The sequence below is a fragment of the Bicyclus anynana genome, chromosome 20 (genome assembly GCF_947172395.1).
Source record: "Bicyclus anynana chromosome 20, ilBicAnyn1.1, whole genome shotgun sequence".
NCBI lineage: Eukaryota > Metazoa > Arthropoda > Insecta > Lepidoptera > Nymphalidae > Bicyclus > Bicyclus anynana.
In genome coordinates, this window is record NC_069102.1 from 238,404 (window position 1) to 253,790 (window position 15,387).

General features: G+C 36.5%; 1 protein-coding gene across 3 annotated transcripts; it reads left to right on the plus strand.

Annotated features, from left to right (window-relative positions):
• Positions 1 to 938: 938 nt before the first annotated feature.
• LOC112048342 (juvenile hormone esterase) lies at positions 939 to 12,323 on the plus strand. 3 transcript variants are annotated; one of them, XM_052887749.1, is made up of 4 exons: positions 939 to 1,364; positions 7,682 to 8,076; positions 8,927 to 10,179; positions 10,675 to 12,323. In XM_052887749.1, the coding sequence occupies exons 2-4, from the start codon at positions 7,906 to 7,908 to the stop codon at positions 10,886 to 10,888; spliced, it is 1,638 nt and encodes a 545-aa protein (XP_052743709.1). In that variant the 5' UTR covers positions 939 to 1,364; positions 7,682 to 7,905; the 3' UTR covers positions 10,889 to 12,323. The 3 variants fall into 3 exon arrangements, with proteins under 3 accessions (XP_052743709.1, XP_023941604.1, XP_023941606.1); XM_024085836.2 differs by lacking the exon at positions 939 to 1,364 and adding an exon at positions 6,559 to 6,673; XM_024085838.2 differs by lacking the exon at positions 939 to 1,364 and adding an exon at positions 6,562 to 6,659.
• Positions 12,324 to 15,387: the final 3,064 nt, after the last annotated feature.

Sequence of the window (15,387 nt, forward strand, 5' to 3'; positions counted from 1 at the left end):
TTTGAAGTTCACAGATTCTTCGACAAGAAGTTTGTCCAGCTACAAAGAGCGGTTTATATTCAAAAGGTAAATCTTCAGAAATTGCACAGAAACTAAGAATTTACTTTTCATTAAAACTTAAATGCACATAATTACGCAAGTCCCCGGCGCTTGAGGTAAGAATTTAGTTAGATATTTAAATGTTCCTACTCGAGACCAGAGGCAGAGTCCGCTCGCCAGAACCCTCATTAAATTGTAGATGTCAGTAGTTTTAAATACTTTTGACCAGTTTTTGGTGTGGAACTACGAACTACGTAGTATGTACCTAATTAAGAGTCTTCACTTGTTCTAGTACGACTAGATAACACTATTATTTTGTGAGAGCTAAACAACTAGATTTCTAGGCAAGTGTTTACGCTTCCACGATTGTTTACTTCTGCCTACGTAAAAAGTTTACGTAAGATGTTGAAGATTCGCAGTATCCCAAGTTGTCGACATAGCTCAACGACTCAAAAAATAAATTGAATTCCATTGTATTAGTAAAGGGTGGCAATACTTAGTTCAAAGTGTTGAAAAGTTCACATTAGGGTTTGGCGTGCTCTCTTCGCAGAGCGCAGTGCTGGGTGAGGCTCGAGGGTGGTGGGCCGACGACATTCAGGAGCCGCTGGATGCAGGCAGCTCAGTGCCGCAACCTGTGGAAGTCTGATGACCAGTATGTCCTTCGGCTAACTAGCGTCATCAGATGATAGGTAGTTGGTGGTTGCCTAATTACAATTATATTTCCTTGCATCCTTGTTCATATATGATAATTAAACAAAGGTAGTGTCCTTATTTGGTTGGTAACTATGCGCACTATTTTTAAAGAAAATTAAAATAGGAAGTCAAAAAAGTACTTCTTATTACTCGTAATGCCGCCTCAGACCTCCATCTTGGATATCTCTCATTCCTTTTTTGTGCGCGGTAACTATCGCACGCGTCTCTTACAAAAAAAAAAAAAAAAAAGAAAGAAAGAAGTTTTTTTCGTTAATATAGTTTATTTTCATATGCCTTCAAAGGTAAAGTGTAAAATCAGTGATCAGTGAAGATTCGAAAAATATCGGAAGAGAAAATATCTTCGTTAGATTTTTTATAGTCCGACAAAGAAAGTTAGTGAAGTGTTTGTCGATGATATTTCAGTCCCAGTGAATAAAAATATAGTGAAGTGTTTCATTGCAGGAAATAATTGTAGATTAACGAATTAATCATAATATTTCACTTTGTTCATAATATTCCAAAATATCCGATGTATCCGGGTTGACTGCGAGTTTTCAAGGATAACGGATGGAATATTTGTTAACTGATATTAAGGAGGTATCCGGGTTGACTGCGAGTCTTCAAGGATAATGGTGGGCATACGGATTAACTGCGAGTTTCTAAGTTTGCCATAATACCTACTCCAAATCATAAAGAGATATTGGAAAATCTGCCAGTATTTAATGTTATTGCAATTAATTACAATTGACTGTGAGTTTGGGTATAATATTCTAAAATATAAGGAGATATCCGGGCTGACCGCGAATTTTCAAGGATAGTGGCGGGCATTCGGATTAACTGCGAGTTTCTAAGTTTGCCATAATACCTACTCCAATTTACAAAGAGGCATTGGGCAAAACTATCGGTATTTAAAGTTATTGCAATTCATTTCAATTGACTAGGAGTTTGGTTATAATATGCTAAAATATAATGACCGAGAGTCTTCAAGGATAATGGTGGGCCTTCGGAATAACTGCGAGTTAATAAGTTAGCCATAATACCTACTCCAAACTATAAAGAGATAGACAGTTTTCAACCATAACCTAAGCAGAAAATACGTACAGTCTAAATTAGATGTAACGTTCATCTGCAATCACAAATAATTTTTATACCCGCAAAATTTTTTTTTTTGAAATAAAATAGCTTATTTAGATAAGATACCGTAGTAAACGTATACTGCCGTGATTCAACCTCGAAATCGTTTGTAGTTGTACCAGACAATATAAAACTGAGGCCTATATTGGCCGACAACCCTGAATAAAATAAGGACTTAACTGAGCCTAAACTTTCAAAGGCTCCCGCCTCAATTAAATCATCTGATTAAGACCTAGAAATAAAACAATTTCATAGAGACGGATACACGTCTCCATCAACGTTCGATGCACATTCGATGCACGGATATTAAGGTGAAAATTTATACAAATTGTTAAGTCCGCAATTCTCAAAGCTGAATGCAGAAATTTCTGCTTCTGTACTGGACGTAATTATTAAAGCCTAATAAAATAAAGTATATTTCAGCACAACTGTGCATAGTCATCAATGCCATCAAAAAAGGCATGTAAACCTAAAATCATTACCCTTCCTTTTGGCTTCGCCGTAGTCGGGTAAAAAGGTCACGACAACGTTAAGGCCTCAAAAGCAATGTTTGCAACGCTTGCCGCTTGCTTTGTGACTCTCACCATAAATAATTTCAAAATAGAATGCAACTGCTAAGTCCTACTTTATATATATATATATATATATTTTTTCAATTAATATTAATGTGCCAGAAATGGGACATTTTTTGCTTATTGGTGATGATTAAGGCCAACAAGGCTATTGAGAAAAAGGTTTTCTTTAGAAATAACTCTGATGACCCTGACCTCGAGGGCCGACCTACCTACGACTTTCTACCAGGGAAACTGGCATGCGGCCACCTTGTTGTTAGGTGAGCAGGGCGCAAGGAGGATACAGGAGACCGACTATATACTTCGCTGCCCTTTTTTCAGCATCAGTGCTATCGCCATAACGAACTATCGCCTTGCATAAGATCTGTGCCCCGGCGCAGACTCACTATTAGCAGACATTACCTCGTACGGTTACGAGTTGGTTCCAATTTTTTTTACAGTAGTTGGTTAAAACAACTAACAAAAACGTACTACTGTATTCGATCAAACATGGCTACTTTGCGCCATTACGTAGTAAAATTATTCAGCCTTCAAAATGCTTGAAATAATTTGTAAATAATTGCCACATAGCCCATATTAAAGTGACAATGCACTTCCAAATAAATATGTAAATTAAAAATAATTTTACCATAATAATGAAAATTTTTACTTTATTTTCAAAATGAACAACTTGGGTAATACCACGTGATGGACGGGTATCTGAGCGAATATATATCATAAGAACCGCATAATAGCCCTATGTGAAGTTTACCCGTATTTACATAGGATAAGCTATGGTTTATAAAGGGACTCGCACTAACTAGGACCGTTAAGTTCCACTAAGAAATGGTTCAATAAAAAAAATGCATTTAAATAAATAAATATTTTTTTTTAGTCATCAGGTTACTTAAACGACATCCTATGTTTTCGCAATACACATGATGAACAGTACCTTATTAATTTAACTTCAGTTTAAAATTGTGCTAAGAAGTTAACGAAACTTAGAAACTTAAGCTTCGCCGTCAAAAAAAAAAAAAAAAAAGAGAAGATAAGCGAAAAGCATACCCCGTGTTATGGGTACTAGCTGATATATCATAATATACGAGTACATTTATATAATACGTATAAATACTTTTATAATGTACATAATATACATCCAGACACTGGAAAACAACAAACTACGCCGCGACAAACGTCCTGTAATTTTTCAAGATTTATAAAATATGCTTCTAAAATCCTTTCAAAATCCATGCACTTATCTATCTTAAACTGCAGAATTCGTTAAAAAGTTCACTAAGCTACCAACATGTCCTATTCACGAATTTGCTCAACTTCCAGTGCAGTACTCGTAGCTAAGTAGGTACTGGTGATGATCTATCATAATAAGTAGAAAAGTAAATAGAAATTACTTGGGGTTTTTTCTTTTTGTGTTCATTCACTAATAATTAACTAATTGCGCAATAGTATTACGCATAGATTGCACAAATGCAATAATAAGTGTTTGTGGGCAAACAATATCCTCACCTCAATCCTGATTGTTTTGTAAATGGTTTGTGTGACAGTGTGCGTTCGCATTATATGCGAATACCAAATACAAACCTCGACGCTCATCTGCAATAGTTAATTCGGATATCGAATGATCCCTATTCAATAAGCTGTGCGTGAAGTCACAAAACACTTTCCCGGTCAACGGGATATTCACTAATTAGCATCATAATGTGATGCGAAATCCCATACCTAAACTTTAATGTTTGATATTAAAAGACTCTAGAAGAATCATTGAAATACATTCTACACCGAAATACTAGGGTTTCCATAGTGGCCTACACAACTCTGGTTTCCACTCCACCTTCATAGTTTCAGATATTTATTACTCAAATCCAGCATGAAAATTTTCTACTAACATATTTCGAAGATCATCTTCTCTTATGTAAGAGTTTTACTGGCTGGTTCATCCAGAATCTATCTGTTCTGTGTCTGTCCTGATACTGGGCATGCTGACAGAACAATAAAACAGTCTATCACATCGCTGAAGCTATGGCATATTGCTATATCAATACATAACACCCACGTTTTTGAACCCTTTAAGCTTGTTTATCCTTTAAGCATGCTTACCTTCTTAATTAAACAATTTATCAGTGGTTGTAGTTGTGTGACTACAGCAATCTCAATCCCTACCGGTCAGACTTGTCAGCCTTTAAAGGTGACATTATAAGTACTGTCGAATGGTTGAATGCTCATTCTTAGAAGGGCTTATAAACCAAAACCCCTAAATATTGTAACACTTGGGAACCTCAAGTTACCGATTATTCCTGGGAAGAATCCAAAGAATCTGGTAATTTTATTAGCACCTGTAGACAGGGTTCACACACTATCTTTAATAAAGTTAAATCTTAAATTGTTATATAATAACAGTGTCAAAATAATATCAACAAATATCATAAAATATGCTGCTGCTCCAGGGACCGATCAGTCTGTTCTATTTTTGATAAATCACACCAAACGTCGGATAATATCTGTTAAAAAAGATATTTAAGACCTTCGGGCACAGATTAGACTATTAATAACATACAAGTGATCCCATCAAGTGAAAGAATGCAAACTGGACAAGATCATCCCTCTATTTTGCCCGATCTTACTAAAACACTTCTTGGACAAAGCGGAATCCGCTAGATCCATATACATAAAATCTTAATATTGTTATATGGTAGATTGATAGTAATAAGAAATTTAGTTCTTGATTGTAACTCGAATAGAAATGAATGATAAAAATCATAATTATAACTAACTTATGATTTATTTCCAAACTTTCTCCCTTTCGCTCTTAACATCTACCTTTGTTTAATTATCATATATGAACAAGGATGCAAGGAAATATAATATATGATCAAACGAACTTCCAAGTGAAGTTCGATCATTATTATATGAGTTGCATCCTTGGAATATATGATCACCCACCCTCCCAGAAGCTCTCCCAAATAATACATGAAAGTTTGTACAAGTTACAATACCTTCTCTTAAATAATGAGAGATATCCAAGATGGAGGTCTGAGGCGGCATTACGAGTAATAAGAAGTACTTTTTTGACTTCCTATTTTAATTTTCTTTAAAAATAGTGCGCATAGTTACCAACCAAATAAGGACACTACCTTTGTTTAATTATCATATATTCCAAGGATGCAACTCATATAATAATGATCGAACTTCACTTGGAAGTTCGTTTGATCATATATTTTCGCGATCTTTTACTGCGAAAATAAGTACTATACCCAAGTAATTCGTATCGTAGGCGTATAAGTCGTTTATTGACAACATATTACGGACTTCATCCGCCCTTAGATCTATTTAATTCATAGCATAGATTTAGCGTTCCGGTATGATGTCGTGTAGAAACCGAAAGGAGTGTGGATTTTCATCCTCCTCCTAACGAATTAGCCCGTTTCCATCTTAGACTGCATCATCACTTACCATCAGGTGAGATTGTAGTCAAGGGCTAACTTGTAAAGAATAAAAAAAAAAAAAAAAATTCAGCCCTTACAGTAGTATCGCTGTAAAAATAGAGTAACTTCTCCCGTTTTCCCAACATTTCACTTCACTGCTCTGCTCCTATTGATCGTAGCGTGATGAAAAGTATATACCTACTATAAGCTTCCACAGGAGTATGATGAATAAATGTAGGTACCAAGTTTCGTTGAAATCTGTCGAGTAGTTTTTGTTTCTATAACGAACGTACAGACGTACAGACTAGAAAATTTTTACTGATTGCATTTTTGGCATCAGTATCGATTACTAATCACCCCCTGATAGTTATTTTGAAAATATATTTCATGTACAGAATTGACCTTCTGTTAGTTAATGTTCAGATAGCATGGGTACGGTGAGCGTCGCCTGTATGACGTTCATAATACGTACTATTATTGCGGCAAACTTTCAAGAGTGAAACGAACTGTCACCAGCACCATTCTACATGAAACGAACTGTAGATCAACGTTATTTAACCTTACAAACGCCAATCAATGAGATATACTTATTATAGGTAGGTATCTGTCGTAACTTATGTTTGCACCAAGGTAGGTACTACTGGTATTTGCTTCCATCGCACAAGGCTGGCTATAAAACGTTTTGCGCAATTTAAGCTTCGCAAGATCTTGCATTCGCAGAGCATGTGAGATTTGCACTCTCCCGTTCTGTGTCAGTTCACTGTCCGTGCCGGTTGTGATAAGTGTGCTAGCTAGTTCACAGGTTAATGACTAGTTGTAAGTTAGTTACAATCTAAATACTAAGCTAGTAAACAAGGACCTTAAATGTCCTTGTTTACTAGCTTAGTATTTAGATTGTTTACGGATAAATATTTGTTTATTGATGTGTTTCGTGTTGGTTGTTGGAATATGTTTAATCCATGTTTTTCAATTTAGGTGGAATTGTTGAACCTACATTTTCCTACTAATATTATAAACGTGAAAGTTTGTATGGATGTTTGTTATTCTTTAACGCCGCTACTACTGAACCGATTCGGCTGAAATTTCGATCTCTAGCTACTTTTATCTCGGAAAAATCCATTGTCACCGTGGGATTTGTGAAAAACTGAATTCCACGCGGACGAAGTTGCGGGCTTTCGCTAGTATGATTAATATACTTCAAAACTGTGACCCGATTGCAGAACGAAAAATTGAATTTGGATGTAACTTTGGATGATATGATTATGACTTCAATTCTACAGAATCAACAAGTTAGGTATACTTACCTACGTCTCGTAGACCATAATAAAATCATATTGCCACCATAACGAGTTAATTGAAACTTTATACCTAACTGGAATGCAGATATGTAAATGCATATTGTATATAGGTACTAGGTACTTGAACTTTTTGACTATGAATATTTTATTTTTTAAAAAGAATATTTGCCATATATTTATTTTTAATATGACTAATTTTTCCATCCCTCTCTAATTAGTCGGGAAAGACCATAGATTTACGATTCGGTACAAGTAGACTGTGTTAATATAAGTACCTATTTACTTTATGAGTGTAGAGTTAAATGAAAGGTTTCGCCACACAGCGGACAAGACGCGACGGCAACGCGTAGCTGACGGTAGTAAATTAACTCCCGTCAGCGTCGCGTCGCCGTCCTATCCCGTTCGTGTGGTTTAACCTTTATAACACTTAAACTATTACTGTTCCTCTTGACTTTGCTTAAGTCGGATAAACAGTTACTTTTGTTCTTAAATGCTTTCGAAATCACACTCTGGACATTTGTTTCAGTTACAAACTGCGGTTGGGAGGTTTTTAGTGAAATAAAAAATAATGAAACCTTAATGCTTCCGAGAGTATTGAAAGCTGTATTTACTACGCCTGATATATCAGCGTTCGTGTCGGATTATTATCTATCGGACTATTAGAATGGTCATGTGAACACAGGTTTCAAATTCACTTATGCACTGAAATGTTGTTCAAAAATGTGAAAACATAAATGAATATATCAGAATATGAAGATAATAAGTTTGGCGATACAGTTATTGCTAGCGTATACTTCGTTCGCATGGAGCACTCTCACGCATGTGGTGGAGATAAGACAAGGCAAGCTGCGCGGCGTGCGCAGTGCGGGCGGACACAACCGGTACTACAGCGTGCCGTATGCAACGAGCGAGAGATTCCAGGTACGTGCTGTAGTATGTATGTGCTGGCTGTCCAATGCATAGCTTTAAGCAATGTGTTAAAAAACATTTACTTAGTCGAGGGTACTACAACTTTGATGAGTTCCTTAATGATAAAGATGCTTGGAGGCCGTTGGATCAGCTTCCACCTTCACACAGGAAGTAAAACTATAAGAAATGTAAACAGTAATTGTTATTAATTGTAAATTATAATACTGTATGACTTTTTTTAAGAGCAACTGTTGAGTTCCTTGCCGATATCTTCTCAGCAGAACCTGCCTTCCGAACCGGTGGTAGAATCTTAACAAATAGTCAACTGACGTGTCAAAAGTGCTTGTAAACTGAGCCTACTTGAAATAAATGATTTTTGATTTTGATTTTTTGATTTTGCTGTGTCCTGCGGTTCCTGCCATGTAGATTCCTTTACCGTGAATATAAGTCTAAAGTATATAAGTAGCATATGCTATTCCATTATAATTTGTCTCTGCATATCTAAACTTAGAGTTATGTAGTTATTATCAGGATGGTCCTGATTTCGGTTCCAAATATAGTCCTGTTTATGAAAGAAGTACCCTAGATGCGTTAATGTCTTAATGGCGCTCATAGTCATTTGGTAATGGTGGTCTTATTGTCATTTGTGTGAGGCGCTGTCAATTTTAGTTCAGGTTTTAGCCACGGGACTTCTTTCAGGAAATGGACTGTAGTCTACCTGTCGTAACATTTTTTTTTTTAATATTCAGTCACCAAACCTTGAATTGAATAAATTGTACCCACTTCATAGCTATTAGAAAAAATATTCCCAAGTTAGTTTACCAGACGATTAGATTTCTAAGAAATGAGTATTTTTTTACAGCCTCCAAAAACAGCACCAAAATGGGAAGGGATATTCAACGCGATAAGCCCATTCATAAGATGTCCACAAAAAGTTTCGTTCTTCATGTCCGGTAACGAAGATTGCCTGTACCTCGATGTGTACACCCCAGGGATATCAAGTTCCTTGAGCAAGTTTCCTGTCATGGTATTCTTGCATGGCGGAGCGTACTTCAAAGGGAGTAAAGAACTATACGATCCGCAATTTCTAGTCACGAAAGGCGTGGTGGTGGTAATAATTAATTACAGACTCGGAGTGCTTGGGTTTTTGTGCTTGAACGGGATCTCAAATCTGGGCTTAAGAGATCAAGTAGCAGCTTTGAAATGGGTCAGAAGAAATATAGCGGCGTTTGGAGGTGATCCTGACAATGTAACTTTATGCGGCCAAAGCGCCGGGGCCAGTTCAGCTTCAATGCATTTGTTAACAGAATTAAGCAAAGGATTATTCCATAAAGCGATTCTAATGAGTGGAACAGCGTTGTCAACTTGGGCTTTTAATATAGAGCCTTCGACAGCGGCATTCGATGACGCGAGTAAAATCTCTACACCTTTGACAGAAACAGACGTGTTCCATACTTTTGCTGAAGCCGATTTAGATTTGATCTTAGATGCGACGTATGATACTTCAGTAAATCCACGGTTTTTCAAATATTCCCCGTGCGTTGATGTAAATTTCACTCAACCATTTTTTAGAGACGCTCCTTTTAACATTCTGAAATCTGGGAAATTTAACAAAGTGCCTCTAATGATAGGTTATACTGATAAGGAAGGTGGTTTTTTCTATAGACTACTAAGTGAGGATACAGTTAATGATTTAAGTGATAACTTTGTGGATAGATTGCCTTGCGTTTTTTCGTGGTGTTCGAAGGAAGAGAGAAGGAAGATTAGTGAAATGATGAGGTCGCATTATTTTGGAGAAGGTTATCTAGATTACAGAGCTTCAGTAACGGGTCTGATCAACTACTTCTCAGACTGGATAGCTTACGGATCAATAAACGCATTTTCAAAAGTCATGGCACAATTTTCGGATCAACCCATTTTCAACTACCAATTTTCGTATGGAGGTGGAAGGGATTTTGGAAAGTTCTTGGCTGGAACTGATTTTAACGGAACTACGCATGCCGGTGAAGTCTTCTATATTTTTAAACCGATGGGAATAACGTTGCCTCTGTCAAAGCAGGACGAAGAAATGATTGATAGATTGACAACATTGATAAAGAATTTTATGACTTTTGGGTAGGTAAAGGATTTTTATTTTTTTCAATGTTTATCATTCGTTTTTAATGGCTTTTAGCAGATACAGACCTTTTCCTATAGGGGAGGGGCTTTGAAGCTGTAACTATCAGTACCAGGTGATAATTGTAACGACCAAAACAAAACAAAAACGAAATATTTCGAAGCCCACGACCCAAGACTCGAACCCAAGAACAATTGACCTAAAGTCACATAGGCTAACCACTTCACTAACGAAGCAGTTATTATGATAATGTCTAATTGATTGATATTTTGTTTATTATCATTACTATATTTTATAAAGGAATTTACTAGTGGTATTTTAAGAAATGCTAACATGATATGATGCTTTAAGGCAATCAAAGATTATAAAGTTTAATGAAGATTGAGCAGAAATCTCTAAATTAATAAATAATAAAGAAATGGTTAAAGAAAAGTAATATTTGAGAACTCATTTTAGAAGCCATTGAGGTAAAGAATAATTTTTCCAACTTCCAGAAATCCCACTCCGAAGAGAAGCAAGCCGCTGCCACTGCGATGGCCGCCGGCTAGCAACGACTCGTCCAACATATTCGTGATCAACAAGAAGATGTCAGTGATCAAGCGACCGAGACGAGGTCAGAGGGGCGAGTTCTTCTTAGAGATGCTGTGCAGCTATGGGCAGAGCGGCTATGTGCCGTGCGAGAGTAGGGCCATGTGTACACATAAATAACATTTTACTAGTTAGTACTTACGCACAATAAATTGAAATTTAAAGAAAATTATATTCACCTGATTGTTTAGAATAACAACGTATGCCGGCTGCAGACCTTTAGTTTTAATTGTACAGTCGAACTGTTCAGATAAATCGTTTTTCTAATAGTTTTGATTGAAATTTCCATTAAATAAAACTGTAGAGTTAAAACTGCGCAGTTAAAATTGCAGGTCTGTAGCCCGTATGTTTTCTATGTGTATAGAATGTTCAAGTATTCAGAATGTCCATATTTTAAATAAAACTACCAAATGTTTATTGGGATATAGAAGACGAAAAAAAGGACAAGTGCAAATAATTATTGTTTGTCATATATCGAAAACTACACCATAGTAGCAATAATGCTCATTGCTCCTCTTTCATACGACACCCCACATTACGTGCTAAACTCTGTTCAAAAGTTTGTTTTTTTCACAGCTTCAGGGGATGTAGACCTGAGAATAATATTATGGTTTTAATTTTAACTCGAAACTTTCCCGCGTTCCCAAAATAAAGGGTTCAGACGAACAGACAGACTACTAACCAGATGGACAACAAAGTGAGTTTCGTAATTTTCTTTTGAAAGACCCTGAAATAAATTAACTTTTTCTTCTGTTTGTTGATTTGATGACGCTTAACTATTCAATGAATATTTCTGCAGATTTTGCCTCTAGGCACAAGATATCGTATTGGGTTTGTTTTAACAAGATCTCTTTTCAAAATTTGTATCCCAAATGAAATATGTATTATATTACTTGGGCTCTAGGCTAAATATTGTTAGTAATATAGGTTTATAGTAAATGTTGATAACATTGGAGAAATAACGAGGTTATGTTGTACAAATATGTAGACGCGTTCTACCAAAATTCAAATGAAATAAGATTTCATTCTAACTACGAAATACATGAGCTTGTTACTTTTAACGATACTTTTTCTTGACAAGCAATGTTAGATCCAGACAAATTCTGTTTAGTGACTATTTTCTAGGCTATCATAATACTGTTTATATTTATACTCGTAGGTATATTAATTAAACTCAATTTTTTTCAAGATGGTTTGGTAGACAGGCGGGTTTTTGTGGGGAACCATAGCTTTTAAAACATTTAGGTTGAACCTGAGCGTACGAGTAGTAATTATTAGTTCAAATAAGGTAAGTTTTTTGTTGTATTGTAAATAGTTTGTGTTCTGACGCTACGTACTTTGCTACTTATCTAGCTTATGGCCTGAATAGTATTTACCTGACAGTAAGTACTGGTCATGGTCACTGTCCAGTATTCTGATTAAGTATCTAATAAATTTATTTTCAGTTTATTTCAAGTAGGTTAACAGTTTGCATTACTAAAAGGCAGAATCTACTAAGAAGAATCGGTAGGATACTTAGCAGCTGTACCTACGTATTAAAAAATTAAGCTTTACAGTCACGTTCATTTTATTTTATTATCTGTTATAACATGTGGCCTCGTGTGCAGGTTAATACGATTGTCACTATGCATCTTCGTATTTAAGTCGGTAATTCGTCAATTATACCATGTCGATGTTCCATTAATGCAATTCAATCTCAGTAACAATCCTATTCTTACTTTGTGTATTTCATATTTTGTTTAAACTTGACATTTTAGGCAAGTCCATTAATCCAAGTGATAAACGTCTTGAACGTCTGGATACCATTTAAAAATGACCTACACATTAAAAATTAATGTATTATAGAAATTTACAAAACATAGAGGTTGGACGTTGGAGTAAAAGAAGAATATTACTTCGATCATAGAAAACCGTTTTTTTTTCATTGTTAACATACCTACTCTCTTTATACGCTTGTTCGCGCTAATCTCAAGAACAACGAATTTTTCCGCAGCTTTCACAAGTAAATTGAGAAAACTATGGACCTTTATTTCATATTATCATAGTATATTTGTTATAAATACAAGTTGTTCGGAAAAATACAGAATTTCAACTGGACAGAATCGCAAGCGTCTGCTAGATGTTATATATTTTTATTATATAACATGATCAGTCTTGATATCGAAAGCGCGTTCACTGAATACGCCAGTCGGCTCAAATCCCCGAGATTTGCACAAACAATGCTCCTGAAATGGAATAAACTAAACAAACTACAGATCAACAGCCGCCCGCGGCGCACAAATAACCCCCGACTTTTATTTTATAAACATACAGATCTAAATATTAAAAGGAGGTCTCAATGCAGAGCAATGAAAGAGATGGCGAACACGTTGCTGGATAATCATTTACAACCTTCGAGTAAGTAGGTATTGTTGATTTTGTAAGTTTAACCACATCAACATCCGAAGTCAAATAGGAACTTTTAAGATGCAACGTTTGTACTTAAGTAAGTTATTTGGTTAAGTATTTACCATAATCGAATATAGGTATCTTTACATAGCGTCGTCCGTCCGTACGTTGGACGCTGGCGCAACGTAAGCCTTTGTAAATTGTATTATTATATTAGTCTTTATCTTTACAAAACTCAAGTGACATTTAAAAGTGCTTGTAAACGGAGCCTATTTGAATTTTGATTTTGGTATTAACTAGTATAATACAATTCAATAACTCCCGCCAACGTTGCCTCGCCGTCCTGTCTCGTCCACTATTTGTCGAAACCAGACGACCGCACCGACGGACCGCTAAGCGGAGAAACCTTTGTTAGCTTAGCCGCAAACCGATAAACTGCAGTTTCCGATCTCGGTGCTTACTTTCAAGTAAATATTCTCGTTAATCCTTTCTTTCCATAGCTGATCTGTGTCCCGGTTAACAGTGGAATATATTATATAGGATATAAAGTATTTGCCGTGGTCCGGGTCGCCGCGGGCGCCTAAAGGCGGCGCGGATAAATATTCAATGTTTTGATTCAATCGCGGCCGGCGCGGCTCGGCCGCTGCTCAAACACAGATATCAGCTCATATTTCGTATTGACTCAGCAAAAAATTCATAAATCTCTTGGACTTTAATGTAGTTTAATTTGAATACTGCCTCAGTGACTCTCTTTAAACGACTTTTAAAATCATCATCATCATCATATCAGCTGATGGACGTCCACTGCAGGACGTAGGCCTTTTGTAGGGACTTCCAAACATCACGATACTGAGCCACCTGCATCCAGCGAATCCCTACGACTCGCTTGATGTCGTCAGTCCACATGGTGGGGGGTCGACCAACACTGCGCTTACTAGTGCGGGGTCGTCATTCCAGCACTTTGGGATCCCAACGTCCATCGCCTCTTCGTACTATGTGCCCCGCCCATTGATTACTATAGATATCAACAAAAGTAAGAATCTTTCAGAACACCTTTTAAACTGTAGCTTAGTGCATTTACAAGACAGAGGTCCTGGGTCGATCCCTGGCTGGGCAGATTGAGGTTTTCCTAATTGCTCTAGGTCTGGCTGGTGGGAGGCTTCGGCCGTGGCTAGTTACCAAAGCAACGACGTTCCGGTAACATGTCGTGTAGAAACCGAAAGGGGTGTAGATTTTCGTCCTCCTTCTGACAAGTTTTCATCTTAGATTGCACCATCGTTTACAATCAGGTGAGATTGTAAAGAATAAAAAGAAAAATAAATTGTGATGTTAATTAAGCTAGTGCTTAACCCGAACTGGGAATCGAACCCAGGACCTTTCGGTTGAGAGCCACAGCACTACAAACTGCGTCAGAGAGGTCAGAGAGGTATTTAAAGTATTAAAAGTTTATTACATATGCAATAAATCGGCACGCGCGTCCGCACATAAATAAAGGCTTTGCCCGATATCTCGTCACTGAATGCGCGCTGTATCGGCGCGTGCATTCCCCCCCGTCCCCCCCGTCCCCCGCGGTAATCCCTGCATACTGTTACATCCCGAAATATTACTATTAAATACTTGATATATCAATGAAATAAATAAAACGCAATAAGCCTTTATTGCTATTATAAAACATCAATAAGTTACGCGTTGTATTTTAGTTTGGCAAAGTTTGGAATTGATATGCCTTTTTTCTAATTGGATGATAAGTGCACGTAGTTATCTTTTCTTAAAAAGAGCTTCACGATTGACAAAACTCTCTGTAATAATTTCCGTTTTCTGATCCATTCTGGTGAAATTAGTCTGTAATCTCTCTCTTGCTGCCGTCACTGAAATATTTTTTGCCTATTTCCTATACAGTACATGGCATTCATTTCTATTTAACAATTATTTTCTGATTATTCAAACTACACACATAAATAGTTTAATCAGTATGGTGGACTATGAGCCTAACTCACTAACTTTAGCGTTTTTTGTTCTTTCAACATTGCATGGTTGTTATATGTATACATTATATCCGGCCTAGCAATGATTGTTTTGACATTTCTAACATTTAATTTCTATAATTTAACTTACTGGTCCAAGGTTAGAATCGTGTCATGGAATACTTACTGAATTTTCCTTATTCTAGGAATTTTTTAGTAAAAAGTTTCAAGTTGAAAGTTGAAATGAAAACTCTCGTTTCTCGGAGA

What these genes read in the sequence shown, in the direction of transcription:
- LOC112048342 (XM_052887749.1), top strand. Translation starts at nt 7,906, where the DNA reads ATGAAGATAATAAGTTTGGCGATACAGTTATTGCTAGCGTATACTTCG. An exon ending in CAACGAGCGAGAGATTCCAG is followed by an intron (nt 8,077 to 8,926) that starts GTACGTGCTGTA and finishes ATTTTTTTACAG; the next exon opens with CCTCCAAAAACAGCACCAAA. An exon ending in AAGAATTTTATGACTTTTGG is followed by an intron (nt 10,180 to 10,674) that starts GTAGGTAAAGGA and finishes TCCAACTTCCAG; the next exon opens with AAATCCCACTCCGAAGAGAA.